General features: G+C 46.8%; 1 protein-coding gene across 1 annotated transcript in view; it reads left to right on the forward strand.

Moving 5' to 3' along the window:
• Positions 1-20,306, forward strand: part of ATP1A1 (ATPase Na+/K+ transporting subunit alpha 1) — a 33,079-nt gene extending 12,773 nt beyond the window's left edge. Inside the window, exons 4-23 of the mRNA XM_060090341.1 lie at positions 2,150-2,353; positions 3,327-3,440; positions 3,829-3,963; positions 4,076-4,193; positions 4,651-4,919; positions 5,446-5,644; positions 5,899-6,008; positions 7,932-8,066; positions 8,753-8,945; positions 10,211-10,386; positions 12,653-12,789; positions 13,637-13,787; positions 14,366-14,534; positions 14,674-14,828; positions 15,211-15,334; positions 16,505-16,650; positions 16,765-16,895; positions 17,183-17,284; positions 19,398-19,489; positions 19,946-20,306. Coding sequence (XP_059946324.1) covers positions 2,150-2,353; positions 3,327-3,440; positions 3,829-3,963; positions 4,076-4,193; positions 4,651-4,919; positions 5,446-5,644; positions 5,899-6,008; positions 7,932-8,066; positions 8,753-8,945; positions 10,211-10,386; positions 12,653-12,789; positions 13,637-13,787; positions 14,366-14,534; positions 14,674-14,828; positions 15,211-15,334; positions 16,505-16,650; positions 16,765-16,895; positions 17,183-17,284; positions 19,398-19,489; positions 19,946-19,974 — 2,889 coding nt within the window. The 3' untranslated portion in view covers positions 19,975-20,306. The remainder of the gene's footprint in view (positions 1-2,149; positions 2,354-3,326; positions 3,441-3,828; positions 3,964-4,075; positions 4,194-4,650; positions 4,920-5,445; positions 5,645-5,898; positions 6,009-7,931; positions 8,067-8,752; positions 8,946-10,210; positions 10,387-12,652; positions 12,790-13,636; positions 13,788-14,365; positions 14,535-14,673; positions 14,829-15,210; positions 15,335-16,504; positions 16,651-16,764; positions 16,896-17,182; positions 17,285-19,397; positions 19,490-19,945) is intronic.
• Positions 20,307-20,603: the final 297 nt, after the last annotated feature.

Genomic DNA, 20,603 nt, shown 5'->3' on the forward strand with positions numbered 1-20,603 from the left:
GGGAAGCCCTGGGCCCTTTTTTTTTGTTGTTACAACATTGCTTCTGTTTTATGTTTTGGTTTTTTGGCTGCAAGGTGTGTAAGATCTTAGCTCTCTGACCAGAGCTCAAACCCATACCCCCTGCATTGGAAGGCCAAGTCTTAACCACGGGACCACTAGGGAAGTCCCAGAGTCTGGGCTCTTATATGCTGTTTACTATTTTGTTTCCCCTGAAACTTTTTGGAAGTGCATGTTATTTTCCCCATCTTGTAGCAGGTGACAGCCAATAGGTGGGAGTCCCACGATTTGAAACTGAAAAGCTCCAAAGCCATGCTCATCCCCTGACCTTGTGATGACAAATCTTCTCTTTACTCTTCTACATTTGTTAAATTGATTATTTCAACTAGTTGAATCTTGAACGATTCAGATTTTTGCACTTTTATCAGCTAGCTCATTGCTGTATGTCAGAGCCTTTGGTTTATTCTATCATTTATTTGAAACTTCTTTTTTGAACAGCTCAAAGAAACTTTTAAATAAAGTATGTATTGTGTATCCTTGTTAACAAGGGGATTTTGATATTAACTTTGCAACAAACAATATAAAAGTAAACAGGCACAGGGGTGGAGTTTGTTATTTTCTAGACAATCACTAAAAAGTCTGAGGAATGACTAGAGTGCCAGCTAATATGTAGCTATTGTTTCAATAAATTATCAAGAAGTTCTGAGAAGTCTGAGGCCCTTAAGCTCTGAGAGGAGGCCTGACTCTTAAGACCCAGCAGGCAGTTCCTCTCTGAGCACATCACATGGGTTATCTCACTGAAGTTTTCATTAGATTCCTATGAAGTATGTTCTTTGGGACCCTAAGTTACTTATTCAAATGCTGTGGGTCTGTTTTCTTACTTGTAAAATGGGTTATGGTGAGAATTAAACAATTGGAAGCACTGGATTGATTCAGTGCTCAACAAGTAGAGACAGCTCAGGTGGCTGGTGGTGGTGGTTATTCTGTCCAGGGGTCACATCATGAACTTGAGGCGGGGGAGGGTCCTACATAAGTCCTTGTTTTCCTTGAACCATTTGATGTTCTTTATCCCTTTCCCTATACTCCCTAGTTAACTCCAATATTAAAAATAACATGAAAACAAAATATATATACACACTTCAGGCAAAAATGTGTTTTATGTCTTTTTTTATGAGTTGGTATTCTATGATGAAAGTAATCACATTTTCCCCTCATGGCGGGAGCCTCATGTCTCTTGTCTGCTGTCATTGCATCTTGGTTTTAAGGCCCGTTAGAAAATAGCAGGGCCTCAGTACAGTGGATGCTTCTTCCAGTGAATACTTTTCAACTGACAGGTGTCCAGGGGGTTAGCTCAAATATGCACATATGTGAACCCTTCCCTGCCAGACAAGTTTTTTTTTTCCTCCGGTACACGGGCCTCTTACTGTTGTGGCCTCTCCTGTTGTGGAGCACAGGCTCCAGACGTGCAGGCTCAGCGGCCATGGCTCACGGGCCCAGCCGCTCTGCAGCATGTGGGATCTTCCCGGACCGGGCACGAACCCGTGTCCCCTGCATCGGCAGGCAGACTGTCAACCACTGCGCCACCAGGGAAGCCTCAGACAAGTATTTTAATTGCCATCCAAAGAATAAAGTTCTATACTGAAGCTTGGCAAGTTAACCCAATAACAGGTTGGATTCTGACAGAGATTTTTTTTTCCTCCTTTGATATTTATAGAGTGATTCCTTTTTCCCCCCTTCCCTGACAGATTCAATACATAGGAAACTCTTAAGCTTTTAATTTGCAAAACTGAATCGATTAGTTAAGATTGATATCTTTTTGGTAAAAATGCAGTTTGGCATGAATCCCTTATCTAAAACTCGGAAGAGACCGGACCAGATTCCAGTCTGTCCATGGATCAATTTTAAAATAATTTTAGTTTGGGTGTTGTAGGTTCCTCAGGAAACTTAGGCTGTTGTTTGCCTGAACCGTTGCGGACATGGACGTGGGCAGGGGTTAGGCGGGGAATCATCAGAATTTTCCAGCTTCTACATTGCCCTGGGACATTTAGTTTTCTCCTCAACTCTTTTATTGCAGCTTCCCAGCTGTCAGGTGGCTGTATTAGCTTGTAAGTCCTGACGCAGTTTGTCTTATTTACGTTCCTCTATTTCTCAGGGCTTAACAACTGCCCGAGCTGCTGAGATCCTGGCCCGAGACGGTCCCAACGCCCTCACTCCCCCTCCCACGACCCCCGAATGGGTCAAGTTCTGTCGGCAGCTGTTCGGGGGGTTCTCAATGTTACTGTGGATTGGAGCAATTCTTTGTTTCTTGGCCTATGGCATCCAAGCTGCTACAGAAGAGGAACCTCAGAATGATAATGTGAGTGCCATAGTTTCTCATTTGGATTATTAGGTACGCATAAAGTATCCTCTGTCTTTGCCACCTACTTATTTTCAGTTACCACTGATTACTTGATGGTTTTAAACACTGGGGAAAAGTAGCATCAGCAACGATTGCCTTCAGGGCCCATCTGTTCTTCCTTCTTCGTTTCAAGTTCTCTCTCCCATCTCCTGCCCTGTGTGTAGATGTTCTTCCCAGCTGGACATCTGCCCTGCGTGTTGTTTCTGTGAACAAGCAGCTCTGCTCAGGCCCTGGCTCAGGTCTTGCTGCCACTGAGTGGCAGAGCACAGCTTTTATTTTTTATTTTTTTAATTTTATTTATTTATTTATTTATTTATGGCTGTGTTGGGTCTTCATTTCTGTGCGAGGGCTTTCTTTCTCTAGTTGTGGCAAGTGGGGGCCACTCTTCATTGCAGTGCGCGGGGCCTCTCACTATCACGGCCTCTCTTGTTGCAGAGCACAGGCTCCAGACGCGCAGGCTCAGTAATTGTGGCTCACGGGCCTAGTTTCTTCGCGGCATGTGGGATCTTCCCAGACCAGGGCTCGAACCCGTGTCCCCTGCATTGGCAGGCAGATTCTCAACCACTGCGCCACCAGGGAAGCCCCACAGCTTTTAATATTGGAACATTACACACATCCAGAAATGCTTGGTAGCCATTCTTCAGAAGTCACAAGTTGTCTTGAAAATATCTTTCTTTAATAAAGCAGGAGAAACTGATTCATGTAGAATATTTCCCAAAGTCTGTCAAGCTAGTGACCAAGCGTTAGTGTGACTCCATTTCTGACACTCTTGTACACCGTCTCTCAGAAGATAAATATGAAGACATGAGTTCTGTATTTCTGAAGCCTTGATCTCTGTTAAAAGTCTGGTTTTTATTCCGTCAAAAATTAACTGAATGTTCCCAATTCTTTACTAAAAGCCATGCATCCTAACTTGTGTGTTCTGTCCCAGCTGTATCTTGGTGTGGTGCTGTCTGCCGTCGTCATCATAACTGGGTGTTTCTCCTACTATCAAGAAGCTAAAAGCTCAAAGATCATGGAGTCCTTCAAAAACATGGTTCCTCAGGTACCTGCCGCTTTGTCCTTCCCCATCAGGTGACTTGACAGCCCCAAGAATGTGAGCTGGTGTGAGGTTAAGGTTTTCCGAATATTCAGTGGCTCCATCAGAGAGAAGGGGATGCCTTCTCCCCACACCCAAAACCAGATCTGTTTTTCTTACACCCCAAAAAGTGGGTGTCTTCCCTCTGAACGTACACAGCACGATGGCAACATGCGGACTGCCTCTTAGATAACTTGAGCAAGCTTTTGTAACTTGTATAAGTAAACAGATTAATATCTTTGCTATACATTCAGATAATTAGGATTACAGATCATTTTGTAATTTTGACACTACCTTCTTGCTGGTATTCGTTTTTATCTGATGGAATGGTGTAAACTGTATTCTCCTTCCAAAGCAAGCCCTCGTGATTCGAAATGGTGAAAAAATGAGCATAAATGCAGAAGAAGTTGTTGTTGGGGATCTGGTGGAAGTGAAAGGAGGGGATCGAATCCCTGCTGATCTCAGAATCATCTCTGCGAATGGCTGCAAGGTAGGTTTAAACAGAGTCTCCATAGTTCCGGACAGAGTGAGTTGAGTGGTCCAGTAGCCCGGGATGAGGCTTGTGTTGCTCACATGACGCGTCTTACTTTTCTCATGGGCAGGTGGATAACTCCTCACTCACTGGAGAATCAGAACCGCAGACCAGGTCTCCGGATTTCACCAATGAAAACCCCCTGGAGACACGGAACATTGCCTTTTTTTCAACCAACTGCGTTGAAGGTAGACCGTTTTCAAGCACTCTTCAGCACGGCGTGGCATTTGTCTTGGGCATTAACAACCACCACCAAAAAAACCCACGGCCACAATTTCTCTTTTTGTCTTATTGGCCCCATTCCTGACCACTTCAGTTAGGCACAGGGCAGAAGCAATTGACTTGCTGGCAGGAAGACCCAGGAGGCCTCGGGGCTGTTTTTTACCCTCTTCCCTCCACCTCCTGCGTGCCTCTTCTGTTGGCAGTGCTAAGCTAGCATGGGGTTTGGAGCCGCTGTTCTGCTCATGGAGAGAAATCCCTCTGCCAAAGTCCCTGTAGTTTAAAACAGACAGCGTATACCACCAAGGAGCTGGCCCTTAAAAACGTGTGTTTCTGTCTCTTTTTTAAACCCTGCCAGGTAATTGTGCAGATTCTGCGGCTTCATTGGTAAAATTTAGTACAATTCCCCCTCCTCCTCCTTTTAAGGTACTGCACGTGGCATTGTTGTGTACACGGGGGATCGCACCGTGATGGGCAGAATCGCCACGCTCGCTTCTGGGCTGGAAGGGGGCCAGACTCCCATCGCTGCCGAAATTGAACATTTTATCCACATCATCACGGGCGTGGCCGTGTTCCTGGGCGTGTCGTTCTTCATCCTTTCTCTGATCCTTGAGTACACCTGGCTTGAGGCCGTCATCTTCCTCATCGGCATCATTGTAGCCAATGTGCCAGAAGGTTTGCTGGCCACCGTCACGGTAAGAGGCTTGGGGAAGGCGATGCTCGCTCACTCTGACAGCCTGCCTGAGTGTGAGACTCATCTGCTACCCTTTCCTCAGGGACTGCGGGGGCTGCCGACTTAGGTTTTTTTTGCATGTGTTTGTATGTGGGTTTTCTTCAGAGCCACCTGGTAGGGTTAGACAGTGAAAAGACCTCAGCATGTTTTTATACGGAAGATAGTAACCCAGAAGCATACTTTTTTTTTCCTTGAATTTTATCACATGATCCAGAACAGTGTAGCACAGAAAGGAGAACTTGGGGGTAAGTAGGGAAAACAGACTATGGTAAATCCTGGCTATTTTCACTTTTCTTAATAGTCTGCTTTTTGCGGGGGGGTGGGGGAAGCCCCATATATACACGTTACCATTATTATTTCCTCCAACTTCAGAGGAAGCTTGGAGAGATTTAGTTTTAGGCAAATTTCTCCCATGTTAGGGGGTAGCCAGAGTTAGTATGGAATGGCCGCCTGGTCGAGTTTGAAGTAACCTGGCTCCAATGCTTTAGGTGTGCCTGACCCTGACCGCTAAGCGCATGGCCAGGAAGAACTGCTTAGTGAAGAACCTGGAGGCTGTGGAGACCTTGGGGTCCACGTCCACCATCTGCTCAGACAAAACTGGAACTCTGACCCAGAACCGGATGACGGTGGCCCACATGTGGTTCGACAATCAGATCCACGAGGCCGACACGACAGAGAATCAGAGTGGTAAGACCAGGGCCTGGCCCACACCTGAGCCTGCTTGCTTGCTTTTTATCATTTGGTAAAGAGTCAGGGTTTTAGATGGTTTGGGTTTTTTTGTCTTTTGGGGTTTTGTTTGCATGTCAGTACAAACGTGGTTGGAAAATATCTAAAACCTGACTAGTTTCGTTCATTAGGAAATGAGACGAGTCACCTCACATTTCTGTGGGCCCTTAGTACAAAGCTAGTGCGTTATTTTCCTCTCTTTTTGCCTCCACCAGGTGTCTCATTCGACAAGACCTCGACCACCTGGCTCGCTCTGTCCAGAATTGCAGGGCTTTGTAACAGGGCCGTGTTTCAGGCTAACCAGGAGAACCTGCCTATCCTGAAGGTCGGCTCAGCAGTTCTGTTAAGGTTGCCTTTGAGGTGTGCAGATGCCACCCAAGAACCACTACCTGAGGGTTCTCTTTAAATAGCACGTGATCTTTGGGGGCTGTAGAGTAACTGGGACACTTGGAATGGTCCATGGGATGCTTTGCTATGTGTAACTTGAGTTGTGTTGCCTGTAGACCCCAAACACTTTCAGTACCCTGCGGTCAGTATAGGTCAGTAAAGGGGGAATATACAGTAACAACTGACCAAGAGGAGTTGGGGGAGGTGGGAGGCAATCTTTACTGGTGAAAAACCTAATTAGTAAAATCCAGCTTTACTACTCTTGAGTTTATGTGATGATCACCTAACCTAGCAGACAGCGAGGGCTACTTTTGTGAGTTAATAACTGCATTTGCATATTAGGATACAGCAGATTCCAGTCAATCCCTTAAGCCATTTATTTTCTTAAAATAGCTCAGCTATTTCTCTTATCTTATTTGTTCTTAGCTGGCTACTAATGTTGCAGAAATACGCTAAGCGTAGCCTCGTGGCATTTGCATGAAATTTGAAATGACTGAGAGATTTTTCTGTGTGGCTTAGTAAAGACTTGGTCCCAGAAAGGTCACGAGCTGCACAAGGTCCTTGCGGACAAGAGGAGCTGCATGGGGCCCTCTGGGCGGCTCCCTCTCCCCAAAGCTGCCTGTGGTGGTTCTGGGTCGAAACTGATTGTCGAACAGAATGTGGCTCCGATGGAACCGAGATGGCTTCTGTTGTGAAGATAGGATTCCTTTATTCTTTAAAGGAGATTCTCTTGGCATTGAATTGATGTTATTTTGAGGAGGATGTTGTTGATCTTGGGATAAAACTTGAGATGCCAGCTTCATCGTTTTTCTTACCTCAAAGTGGAAATTTTCTAGGGTTTGAGCACAGGGACTCATAAGTATCCAGTCTTTGCTCATTTAAAAGCTCCAGAAAAGTAGCATGAGATGTTATTTCTCAGTTATTTCAGGGGGTTGGGGCCACGTTATATGAGTGGCATTATCAAAAAAAAAAAAAAAAAAAAAAGACATGCAGCCCTATTCTACTTTAGTAACTGGCCTTTATTAAAGTGATCCCACTTATTTCATGCTTCTTACCAAACCTCGCCAGATTTCTTATTAAACAGGGCTACTATATTTGTAAGTGAGCATTAACTTGCTATCTGCACACGCGGCCTGGCATGCCAAAGTTCTAAAATGTTTATCTGTGTAAAAGTTGGCTCTAGCCGAAAATGTTTTTAGTATGTCAAAATATAAGTGTTACAGTGTATCACACAAAATATATGTATTACTGAAAATGTATGCATTAACTAAAATGGTGGCTGATTACATTACCGTTGGAGCTAATAATAGCTTTCAGTTCGCATCATTCAGGCCCAGCCAATCCTGCACAATTGAATTAGTTTAGAATGTGAAGTCCTGTTTTGCCCTTGACACAGACAGCTTGCCCTCCATCCAGAGAACCCAAGGTGTTTTCTTTTTTAAATTGCAGGGCAGTGAAGGGGACCGTAAATATTTACATTCTCACTCTGTATTTTCAGATTCATAACTAGAAATAGGTGGTTGGGAATGGTTGGCTTTGAGACTTCTCAGCAGGCCCAGGGAAGGTAAAAAAGGCCGGAGTAGGTTGGAAGAGTGTGTTGTGCTTCTCCCAAGCGTAGGTGACACCTTCTCGTGCCGGTTTGTGGGGGGGCCTCTGGGTGGGGCAGGAGGCCAGGAGGCCGACAAGGAGGAAGTTGGAATTTAGGGGCTGTGACGCCGTGGTCACTTGCCACAGCTGTGCTCCTCCTCGCCAGCTCCCCTCTCCTCCTGACGGGTGGGAAGACATTCTGAGTCTTCTCTGGCTTTCAGGGATGCCTGGGTAGAGCGCTTTCAGGGTGACTAACAGGCGTCTCTGTTCACAGCGGGCCGTTGCAGGCGATGCATCCGAGTCCGCGCTCCTGAAGTGCATTGAGCTGTGCTGTGGTTCTGTGAAGGAGATGAGAGAGAGATACACCAAGATCGTCGAGATACCCTTCAACTCCACCAACAAGTACCAGGTCTGAGGGTCTGGGGACCTTGTGGGGGGCCTGAGGGGACAGAAGAGAAGGACATACGCTGGGAAAAGATCCATCATCCCTTTTGGAATTTTCCACGCTGAAATGCTTTCTAAAAATGAATGAGTCACACTCTTTATGAATGCTTTAACTTTACATCTTACCCTGACTCCGTATAGAAAATGCTAATTTATTTGAGTATTAGTAGGATAAATGAAGCCTCTTCTAATACGTTGTCCGGGCCCTTTCGAATTCTCATTTGTCGGTTGGAGTGGGTGTGGGCGTTTGGAGAGGGGGCTGGTTAGGGCTGCAGGTGCACACATGTGTGCCAGTCCCTTTTCTGAATTTTCTTCGGGAAAACTGTGTACATGAACATGTGTCAGGGATGTATGAACACCTCACCACGTTTGTTTCTTCTGTAGCATTCAAAGTGTGTTACAAGGTATGAGACACTTCAAAGTTCAGAAATAGGGGATCTTGGATATTTTTGAAAACAAGTGCTAGGGACTTACCTGGTGGTCCAGTGGTTAGGACTCCACCCTTTCACTAACTGAGGGCTTGGGTTCCATCCCTGGTCGGGGAACTAAGATCCCACAAGCTGCGCGACGCAGCCAAAAAAAGAAAACAATTCCCTCCCTGGGCTGCCCGGCCCAGCCATCCAACGTTTGCATCTCCACCATCCTTCACAGTTGTCCATCCACAAGAACCCCAACACGGCTGAGCCCCGGCACCTGCTGGTGATGAAAGGTGCCCCGGAAAGGATCCTGGACCGCTGCAACTCCATCCTCATCCACGGCAAGGAGCAGCCCCTGGACGAGGAGCTGAAGGATGCCTTTCAGAACGCCTACCTGGAGCTGGGTGGTCTTGGAGAGCGCGTGCTGGGTATGCAGATAGCCTGGCAACAGAGCCGCAAACAAGTCCGGGAGACGATTGCAAGTTACTGGGTTAACCTCTGTTTCTTGTTAACTTCCCTTTATTTGCCCCCTATTGTTTTGAAAACAATAAGCGCTGAAGACACTGGGCAGCAAAATGCTGCTGGTTTGCTTCTGACTCAGACTTTGACCTTTGGTCTCATGCTGGTCAGTTCTGTTTGCTCAAAAAAAGAGGGGAAAAGAATTTTATTATCTGGCTTTTGTTGCTGTGCCCATGATCTGTAGACTTAATGAAATGAAAATGAAGTCCCTAGGGCATCTAGAATAAAGCCACTTCCTGACCTGCCACAGAATGGCTGTGAATTTACACGGGCTCTTGTGCCGCCAGCTCATAAATTAGATGAACGGTAAACTCGGGGCCCAGGATGCCACCTGTCCTTCCTGCTCTGTCAGCCACCTCAGGTTAGAAGTACATTCACCCACTGTGTCATTGAGAAAGTGGCATTTATAATCGTGTAGGTTGACAGATAAAAATTCATGATTGATGTAATTCTTCTGTTCTTAGTTTGGGTAACTTAGAACTGGTGCCTTACTCATGTTCTTACCTGCTCTCGTCTAACTTGAGGTGTCTTAGGTCTCTATCCAACTGAAAGGTCGCCCTTAAGTGGTTTTTGTTTCTGCACCTCCCACCCCAGAGTAGAAGCAGCCTCTCTTATATGAACTCCACTCGATACCACTTTAAAGTACACTGTAACCTTCACACAACATTGAAAGAAATATCTTGAATATCATGATTCTTGTGTGAACAATAATACTAGATATAAACCCCTTGGGCAGGACGTGTCTGATCTGCATTTATCCTCAAAGAAGCTGGCACGATGGCCCACGTGGGTGCTCAGCAGTATACTTTGGTTAGATGAACAGTGAGCAGAGATGTGGCCTTGATTTTTCCCAGAGACGGAAGTGGAGACAAATACTGACATGATGTGCCACGTCTCAGTAACTGAGTGGGCAGGTCTAGGAGCCGGAAACCCTGGTGCCAGAGTCCGTCTGCTCTACATTGAACAAAGCCTCTTCCTCTGAGGCTTAGTGATGAGTTCTGTCTTTTGTGCAGTTTTTCTTCTAGGCATTCTGTGTCATTCATAAACGATCGATAAAATTCACTTGGTTATAAAAGTAGACTTTAAAAAACCTTCCAAACTAAGTGAATAATAAGCCGTTGTCCTGCTGCTGCCTGTCACTAGAAGCCCTCACAGGCTCTCTGCCCTCCTGCAGGTTTCTGCCACCTTTCCCTGCCAGATGAACAGTTTCCCGAAGGCTTCCAGTTTGACACCGATGAGGTGAATTTCCCTGTTGATAATCTCTGCTTCGTGGGGCTCATCTCCATGATCGACCCACCACGGGCTGCTGTCCCTGATGCCGTGGGCAAATGTCGAAGTGCTGGAATTAAGGTAATGCCCCGCCCCCCTTTTTGGCATCACCTCTCAGCAGCTCGGGGCGCCCTACTTAGTGACGTTGCCTTGTGGGATCCTTGTGGCAGCTGGTGTTTCTCACCCGTAGTATCAATTTCTCACCTCCAAAGCTTTTTAGTTACCACCAGAGAAGACCAAATGGTATTAAAATGTTGGGGTAAACTGCAGATGAGGGATTGAAAAAAAAAAATCAACTTTTTAAGGGAAATGTAATGTAGCAAATTAAAAAGAGCAGAAGACTTGGTAAGTTTTTTTTCTTTTTTAAATAAATAAAATAGATTTATTTTAAAAGTAGTACGGTTTAACGCATTCAACAAAATGACATTGGCACTTTTTTTTTTCTTTAACATCTTTATTGGAGTATAATTGCTTTACAGTGGTGTGTTAGTTTCTGCTGTATAACAAAGTGAATCAGCTATACATATACATATATCCCCATATCCCCCCCCTCTTGCATCTCCCTATCCCACCCCTCTAGGTGGTCACAAAGCACCGAGCTGATCTCCCTGTGCTTTGCGGCTGCTTCCCACTAGCTGTCTGTTTTATGTTTGGTAGTGTATATATGTCCATGCCACTCTCTCACTTCGTCTCAGCCTACCCTTCCCCCTCCCTGTGTCCTCAAGTCCATTCTCTACATCTGGGTCTTTATTTCTGTCCTGCCCCCCGCCCTTTTTTTAGATTCCATATATATGTGTTAGCATACAGTATTTGTTTTTCTCTTTCTGACTTACTTCACTCTGTATGACAGACCCTGGGTCCATCCACCTCACTACAAATAACTCAATTTCATTTCTTTTTATGGCTGAGTGATATTCCATTGTATATATGTGTCACATCTTTATCCATTCATCTGTCGATGGACACTTAGGTTGTTTCCATGACCTGGCTATTGTAAATAGAGCTGCATTGAACATTGTCATATGTGACTCTTTTTGAATTATGGTTTTCTCAGGGTATATGCCCAGTAGTGGGATTGCTGGGTCGTATGGTAATTCTATTTTTAGTTTTTTAAGGAACCTCCATACTGTTCTCCATAGTGGCTGTACCAATTCACATTCCCACCAGCAGTGCAAGAGGGTTCTCTTTTCTCCACACCCTCTCCAGCATTTATTGTTTGTAGATTTTTTGATGGCCATTCTGACCGGTGTGAGGTGATACCTCACTGTAGTTTTGATTTGCATTTCTCTAATGATTAGTGATGTTGAGCATCCTTTCATGTGTTTGTTGGCCATCTGTATGTCTTTGGAGAAATGTCTGTTTAGGTCTTGTGCCCATCTTTGGATTGGGTTGTTTGTTTTTTTGATATTGAGATGCATGAGCTGCTTGTGTATTTTGGAGATTAATCCTCTGTCAGTTGCTTCGTTTGCAAATATTTTCTCCCATCCTGAGGGTTGTCTTTTCATCTGGTTTATGATTTCCTTTGCTGTGCAAAAACTTTTAAGTTTTATTAGGTCCCATTTGTTTATTTTTGTTTTTATTTCCCTTTCTGTAGGAGGTGGGTCAGAAAGGATCTTGCTGTGATTTATGTCATAGAGTGTTATTTTGAAATATTTGCCTTGTTCTAAATTAATACGCTTCATGCAGTGAATGGCATGTGTTCTGTGTTTTCAGTTAACTGGTTTTAGAGGAATGTTTGGCGTACTCTATTGGTCTTAAGTTGCAGAGTATTGTTCAGGTACGCTGATACAGTGTGGTTCAGTGTAGTTCGTGTAGTCTCTCTTGTTGCTGGCTGTTTGATTCTCCGCTTTCTCATTCTTATGAGTACTACTGCCCTGAAAAGCTTTGTAAAAATTATTCTCCTACCACCTCGACTGTATTCTAAATATAATCTGGGGTCAAAAAGAGCAGTGACTGATTTGAATTCTTGTTACTTACTGCTTTCCCTCCAAATTGGGCCAGTTTCAGGATGCTGACCCTTTACTCACCAGCATCAGATTTTTATCATTTTTTTTGTTGGTTTCAGTAAATGTGAGTATTTTTCTGTGATGGTGTAAAAGGACAAAGATATTGTTTATTCTGTGTGATTGTGTACCAAGATAAAAACTGGGTATTGCTTTGTGTCTTCTGTGAACTCATGTCTATATTTTGGGCTAGTTCATGTTTATCGGTTTTATATTTGCATTTCTTTCCCTTTGATATTCCAAGCCGAGTCATCCTTGACCTTTATTCTTGTGTACTTGTAAGACTTCTCAAGGTCATTTGCTTGGCAGCTGCATTCAATAAATTGTCCTCTTCCTTGTCACAGGTCATCATGGTCACCGGAGACCATCCAATCACAGCCAAAGCCATTGCCAAAGGTGTGGGCATCATCTCGGAAGGAAACGAGACCGTAGAAGACATTGCTGCCCGCCTCAACATCCCAGTGAGCCAGGTGAACCCCAGGTAAGGCAGGAAGGTCAGAGCACTGTTGCCTTGAATGTGCAGATGCTGGTAGTTGGGCGTCTTCAGCTTGGTTCTACACAGTTTTCTTCTAGGCTTGCTCTGGGTTAGGGATGCCCCTCCAGTGCCAGAAAACAGCCTTGTTGTTCCTAGGGAGGGTTTTCAATAAGAAGAGCGGTCACCATAAGCAACACTTAGATGGTGCCTACTGTTCTAAGTACTTGCTACAGTACCCACGAAGGTAGGTGATACTCCCACCTTGTAGAGCAGGGAGGCTGAGGCTGAGCCACGCAGTACACTCAGCAGTCTAGCTTCTGAGTTCACACTGTTAACCACTGCGCATACTGCCCTGCACCCAGCACCTTGTCATTTTCAGGTCCACCCTAACAAAATAAAATTGGCAAGGCACAATTGTCCAGGTAGCTCAGGCCAGAAAGGGAGATTTTGGTAATAAAGTAAAGTAGATAACTTGAGACAACTTTGTTTTTAATGTTTTGTTAAGGTTTAGGGCCACCCCCACTCACCCCCAGCCAAACCCTACTTTGGGTTTGGTTTTCCATCAGCTCTGTCACCGCCTAAAACTTAGTTATGTTATTTCAATGCGTCTTATGAAGATGGGTAAAGGAAGATGAGAGACAGGCCTGCCCAGTGATTACTGTGAGTCTTGAATGAGATAATATATATGAAAATGCTTTGTAACCTGTAAAACACTGCACAGATAATACATAATGGGAACAGTTCCCTCTGGCTTTGTGGTGTTTACGAAGCGTTCTGCGTAGTATGGCAACATTCCTTCTTGGGGATGAGCATCGTGCTGGTGAAGTGACTTGTCTTTCGGTCCTAATGGTAGGGATGCCAAGGCCTGCGTGGTACATGGAAGTGATCTGAAGGACATGACTTCCGAGCAGCTGGATGACATTCTGAAGTACCACACGGAGATCGTGTTTGCCAGGACCTCTCCGCAGCAGAAGCTCATCATTGTGGAAGGCTGCCAGAGACAGGTCAGTGCACAGCCGGGGCCGGGCTCTTTCAGGCGCCACTGACCTCGGTGATGGCAGTTCCAGTAGAAACAAAGCAACGGTGGTGGAAACATGAGCCAGTTTCTCTCAGTCTCAGTATACACGTGCCAGTAAGATGCTCCAGGCATAGAGAGAAGGGCAGTGACTGGATCACTGTTCAGCCGAGACATGAACTCCACTGTACAGGTCTCCGCTGTGGCCCAGAGTCGGAGCTTCGGCACTCGCCTGGAACAGCAGACCAGGGTCCTAATGTGTACACTGGAGATGTGAATGTCCAGGAGACTCACATCCCATACCTGGGAAAGACCTGGGGGTGGGGGTGGGGGGCTTTCCAAAGCGCCACTCACCCAAGTCATGACTTTGAGTAGCCCTTGTGAACAAGGTGAGGGACACGTTTGCTGTCACTCCTGGATTCTGGCTGAGATAGTTCCGCATCTCTGTAGAGTCTCACTTGGGAAAGGAGCAGTGTCCGTCTTGAGAGGCGACTAGAGGCTGCACCTCCCTTATACCCATCGCTAGGCTACACGATTCGTAAGCCGCATCCCTCCTTTTTCTGGCAGGGCGCCATCGTGGCCGTAACTGGCGACGGTGTCAATGACTCTCCGGCTTTGAAGAAGGCCGACATCGGGGTTGCCATGGGAATTGCTGGCTCAGATGTGTCTAAGCAAGCCGCCGACATGATTCTCCTGGATGACAACTTTGCCTCAATTGTGACTGGAGTAGAGGAAGGTGAGAGTGCTGCATGTAAAGCGACCACCAAAACCTCATCCAGATGCTGCCGAGCCGTGTCCGTACGCCTAAGGGATGTGTGCAGTGTCTGGTCCCTCTCATTAAGCTCTACAGTAAAAACAATCTTTTGCTTTCGTAGGTCGTCTGATTTTTGATAACTTGAAGAAATCCATTGCCTACACCCTCACCAGTAACATTCCAGAGATCACCCCCTTCCTGATATTTATTATTGCCAACATTCCACTACCCCTGGGGACTGTCACCATCCTCTGCATCGACTTGGGAACAGACATGGTGAGTGACTGTCACGGCTTCCACACATCATCGTAGTGTTAAGGTGTGGCATTAGCACTCACCGCTGTGCTCTCTGGGTCCCCGTGACCACTGTAAGGAAAAGAAATTCTCGGTAGTGAATTTCCACTGTGTGGCAGCCTCAGCATCAAAGATTGAGTGTTACCATTCCTCAAGACAGCTGACAACATCTATTTATCAGATAGAAATCTTCCCTTTTGTATAATTTTTCCCCTTTTTTTTTTTTTGAAAGTGGGACTCATAATCTCTCATGTTATGAAAAACATTTTTTAAAGGGAGGGCAAGACTTTTAAAGCAAAAGGTTCACAACATCAGCTTGCTGATTTCTGATAACTTTAACTCCCTTCTCGCCCCTTCTCCCCAGGTTCCTGCCATCTCCCTGGCTTATGAGCAGGCTGAGAGCGACATCATGAAGAGACAGCCCAGAAACCCCCAAACGGACAAACTCGTGAATGAGCGGTTGATCAGCATGGCCTATGGACAGATTGGTGAGCCGGCAGATTTAAAGTGTCTGCAGGGGTGGTGTCTGCCTTCTGAGACTTCAAGTGTTGGGTGACTTTCAAATCTAGGATGAGCCATAACCTAGGGTGAGACTGGGGATTTTTTTTTTAGATTCCCTTCCAAGTGAGAATAAATCTTTTGCTGTCTGCCAAGAAACCATAGTTCTTTAGACTGGGCACCTGCGACTGAGCTCATCATCTGCCTTAGAACTGAGGATGCCCCTGCTCACAGAGCCTTTCCAGTGCCAGGCACAGTTCCTGGGAGCTGCACTATTAACTCAAAGGTGGCTTTTCCTGGGGAAACCTAGTACCTGTCACTCATTTGACTCTGCAAACCCTAACTTACTGTCCAGAGATTGCAGGTTTGGCTGATAGGTCACCGCCAAGTGGCTACTCTGCACGCCCTCTCTCCCCGCCCCCAGTCCTTGATTTCTGTTCCACCAGTGGCGCGTGACCAGCTAACAGATGGTCTAGGTGGTGGGCAGTGAAAATACCCTTTGATCCTAAATCCTCTGCCTTCAGGAAGACTTGGTGAAGCCACCATTAGCAACTTGTTCTTCTGGAGTAATGGGTTGCATCACTGCGAACACTTGGGTAAAATGGGACAGATGAGTACATCATGGAAATGTGGGAAAGATTGATTTGACAGTTGCTGACAACAAAGTAATTGGCTGATGGCCAGAAAGACCTAATTTTGAGCAGAAGGAAGACCATGTCCAGAGCGTGGGATGAAATCCCACCCCAAGAAGTTGAGGGCATAGTGATTGGGTTGGATCCTGGGGAGAACGATCCTGAAAGTGGGGGAGGAGAAAGATTAGGTCAGAAAGTGCCACGTTCATGATTTCCACAGTGGCTGGCAAAAAGGCGATGTGTAAAAATTTTGAGACATGGGAGGGAAAGTCATAATTTTTCAGAAATTAAAATGTAGGGAAATGGATTTTTACCCCCCAAGGTCGTGCCTTTATAGAAGCAGATGATCGAGTAATAGAGCTGGGTGTTTAAGAGCAAGGCCCGGGTACCGTCTTTTAAGCTCTAAAAAGTGACTCCTAGTGGAGCAGACGTGAGCGAGGAGTGTGTCCCGGGTCGTCCTTCCCACCGGTCATAGCCTGTGAGTGATCAAGACCCCCTGGCATTCAAGTTGTCTTTCCAACCTCTCAGGTATGATCCAGGCCCTGGGGGGCTTCTTCACTTACTTTGTGATTATGGCTGAGAACGGCTTCCTCCCGACTCACCTGCTGGGGGTCCGAGTAGACTGGGATGACCGCTGGATCAACGACGTGGAAGATAGTTATGGGCAGCAGTGGGTGAGTGAGGGCTGCCCGCCTGACCAGTGCTGGACGGAGCTCCTCCAGCCCCAGGGGATGGGGCCACACAGCCTCCGGACACGCATGCTCATCTGACTGCCTTATGCATTTCAGACCTACGAACAGAGGAAGATCGTGGAGTTCACCTGCCACACAGCCTTCTTTGTCAGCATCGTGGTGGTGCAGTGGGCCGACTTGGTCATCTGCAAGACCAGGAGGAATTCTGTCTTCCAGCAGGGGATGAAGTGAGTAGGGCCCAGTCAGGGGTCCTGGCTCAAAGAAGGGGTCTGGTGACGTCTAAGCCCTTTGCCAAAAGCCCAGCACCTGACACACAGGGCAGAGTTTCTGGAAACTTATTTGTGGAGCAAAGTGAGGAAGCAAAATGTTTTCTAGGTTTTTTCATCTGACCTCAATCAAGTTCCTAAGTACAACTAATAATACATAGACATCGACCTGCCATTTGACACGTAGCGTTAGAAGATACACTTCTGTTTGTGTTTTTTTAACTTTTTCCCACTCCTTGTTTTTTTAGGAACAAGATCTTAATCTTTGGCCTCTTCGAAGAGACGGCCCTTGCTGCTTTCCTTTCCTACTGCCCTGGAATGGGTGTTGCCCTGAGGATGTATCCCCTCAAGTAAGTCCATCCTCTTCTAGCTCCAGAAAGTGGGAAATAGTAAGTGTGGCTTTTCCTGTCATGACACACATTAGTAGCTGTTATTTTGGGAACTCTTGGGCGATGTGTACAAGAGTTCCTCTGGATTGGAAAGTGAGGACAGGCTGACTCAGTAATGCAGACCAGCAAATCCACAGACTGTGCTTAGGATTGGCCGTCACTAGGGCCAGCCGGGCTTGCTCACCAGCCAATTGCACTGAGCACTCAGGTCCCCCATGGCCACAGCCCCGTCGTCTTGAGGCCAGCAGGGGATATCCTGGAGTTTGGGGACACAGGCTCCGGTCTTGACTGGCTCACCCAGTCACTGCGTCGCATGGCAAGCCCCTCACCTCTGTGTGCCTCTGACTCTTCTGCTCTCGAAGGACAGTAGTGGAGCAGGTCTGAGGTCCTTTTACTGTACAGTCGAGCACGAGTAGTGTTAGGAGATCATGGGTGGAGGATCAGAGGAGGCTGACCACTAGTCTTTGGCCAGAACCAGACTGGCCTTAAACATGGTGAATGACTGCACTTTTGATAGACCTGAGTTTTCACATATAGGATTTGCCACAAACTCCAGTAGTGTTTTGAAGCATTGAGCGTGTTTGTGGTGTCTGCTAACTGGTTGAGGTTAGGCAGCTGCAACCTATTAAAATAGCTAAACCACAGAAAATGGGACCCTACGAGTCAAGCTTTTGATCTAAACATCAGTCTTCCCATGCTCGCTCAGACCCACATGGACTCTCTCGACTAGCCTGTTGCCCTTCACCTCCTCTCACTGATCTCATCCCAGAAGTAACCAAACCCTGTTGGCTTCCCTGACTGCCCATCTGTGGTGCGAGGGGAGCCTGGCATCCAGGGTCTTGTTACTGTGCCAGCCTGTCTTCCTAGCCTTATACCCATCCAGGCTTATGTTAGGTGAATTCAGTACTTCTCTTCTGCCTACATATTTGGGAAGGCTGTTCCCTTCTCACCCCATCAATCCCGCTAGTTCTTCAAGGTTGGTTTTCTCAGGGCTTGTCCCCATGTGACCTCACCCTCCTGGGCGTGTGCAGCTGCAGCCCTCCTTTGCCATTGTTATCACTTCTGCTCGTATAGATGGTTATTTTTCAGAGCATGGACCACGACATCTGTTTTGACTTTGTGTCTCCAGCCCCTTGCACAGAGCTGGCACACAACAGGGGCAAGTCTTATCCAAGGTGAATTCTATCGTCTTGGGCCCTTGTTTGTTAGGAGGAGGCTAGGAGGATCAGAGCTCTCTAAAAGGCCAAAATGGAAAATCTCTGCAAAATCTCAGCCTACAACGGGGCATCTTTTGCTATGACTAGAGAGCTTGTTCCCAGTAGGTTCTACCCAGTGTGGAAGGTGGCTTAGTTACAAGGGTCCCCAAGTCAAACGAGGTCATCTTCTAGCATGTGGAGGACACACGAGACAGGAAGAGGAGATGCCAGAGCTCTCTCTGGGACAGTCATCCTCCAGTGGTTGCTGCGGGAAGCTGGTAGTCAAGAAAGCATCAGCCTCCTTTGGAGGCCGCCTAGGGAGCCTGTCTCCAGGCTGGAGACTGTGGCAGCAGCCCCTGGGCCCCCAAAGGCCTCGGATCTCTGCTAGGGTTCAGCTTCTTATTCCCCAGGTCTGGGACTCAACGCACTCCTGGCTGTCCCAAGCCCCACTGTCACAGACCACATTCAGGGAATGATTAAACTGGTTGTGACCCACACCGGCAGTTCTTTACCTTCAGATGCCAGGACATCAGACAGATAAACTTGAGTGAGCTTCTTAAATACTTTAGAAACGGAAGAAAATGTCCAGTTGCTCTGGAATCGTCAACACAAAAAACCTAAGCCGACCTACAAACCAGTTCTCATGGAAAACCCAACTGAAGGTGGCAGTCCGCTTGCTTCTGCGTCTCCGGGCCCTGAGCACACGGCAGCGGGCTGTTCTTATCACGTGGCTGCGTTAATGCCCGGCCAGCTGCCCATGACTGTACCGGGCTTCTCCTTTCAGGCTGATTATTTCATTATCACCATGCTGATACGCAGTTTCTTTCTCCTTTGAGTTGTGCGTACACGTATAAATTGTCACTTGATTCTATTTGCAGACCTACCTGGTGGTTCTGTGCCTTCCCCTACTCTCTTCTCATCTTCGTGTATGACGAAGTCCGAAAGCTCATCATCAGGCGACGCCCTGGCGGTAAGAACAGGCATTTTTAGTTGGGGGTGCGGGCTGCGGAGGGGCGCCTGTGGGTCTACTGGCTTTTGCTCTGTTTCCTTTGAAGTGTTTGTTTGGGCTCCTCCACAATCAGTCTGCTTGGCTAAGTCCTTTGGAAGCCAACTGTAAACTGACTTGAGTCACAGCCCGTCCTCAGAATGGAGATCTCAGTCGAGGTTTCAGAACTGACCAAATACAAACCACATAGGATGCAGTGGAAACTTGGTCAGAAATCTGAACCATCTTGCCCATTAACACGTTACTCTTAAAAGCATTTAAATAAATACAGTTGAGGGCCCAGATTGAACTTGGGTCAAACCCCCCCCCCCCCATTGGCTGTGTTCCCCTGAGGTCCATTCTTTCTGTCTTTCCCTTTGCCCCCTCCCGAGGAGGAAGACTCACTGTCGCTTATCTCTGTCTCTTTCTATGGCCCCCCAGGCTGGGTAGAGAAGGAGACCTACTACTAGACCCCATCCTGCACGCCGGGGAGCATCACGCCACACACTCTGCACCCACCACCCACCCCCTCTTTGTGTACTTCAGTCTCGGAATTCGGAATTCTACCCTGGTAGGAAAGCACCGAAGCATGTGGGGAAGAAGCGAGATGTCCCGGAATGAAGCATGTAGCTATATGGGGGGGAGGGGGGAGGGCTGCCCGAGAAACATCCGTCTGTGGGAACAACATCGGGGAAGGTTTTTATGTGCCTTTTTGTTTTTGTAAAAAGGAAAACTCGGAAAGACTGAAAGAATACATTTTATATCTGGATTTTTACAAATAAAGATGGCTATTATAATGGAATTGGTCTCATGCCCTCATCACTTCCACGGTCCAGATTTTCTTGTGTGATCAGTCTGGAGCCGTGGTTCCCAGCGCACGAGTCCCTGGCCAGGAGCTTCATCAGCATCACTTGGAACTTGTTAGCACAGCAAAGCCGGGGCCACTGAACCAGAAGCTAACCAGCAATCTGCTTAATAAGTCTCCAGGTGATTCTGATTCACATTCAAGTTTAAGGACCACAGATTAAGGGGAAAGTTTCTGCCCGTGCTTTTGTGGTCTGAGTAGGTGAGCCTACCTCCCCATTTTCCCGTGGGCTAC

The sequence above is a fragment of the Mesoplodon densirostris genome, chromosome 2 (assembly GCF_025265405.1).
Source record: "Mesoplodon densirostris isolate mMesDen1 chromosome 2, mMesDen1 primary haplotype, whole genome shotgun sequence".
In the NCBI taxonomy this organism is placed as follows: Eukaryota; Metazoa; Chordata; class Mammalia; order Artiodactyla; family Ziphiidae; genus Mesoplodon; species Mesoplodon densirostris.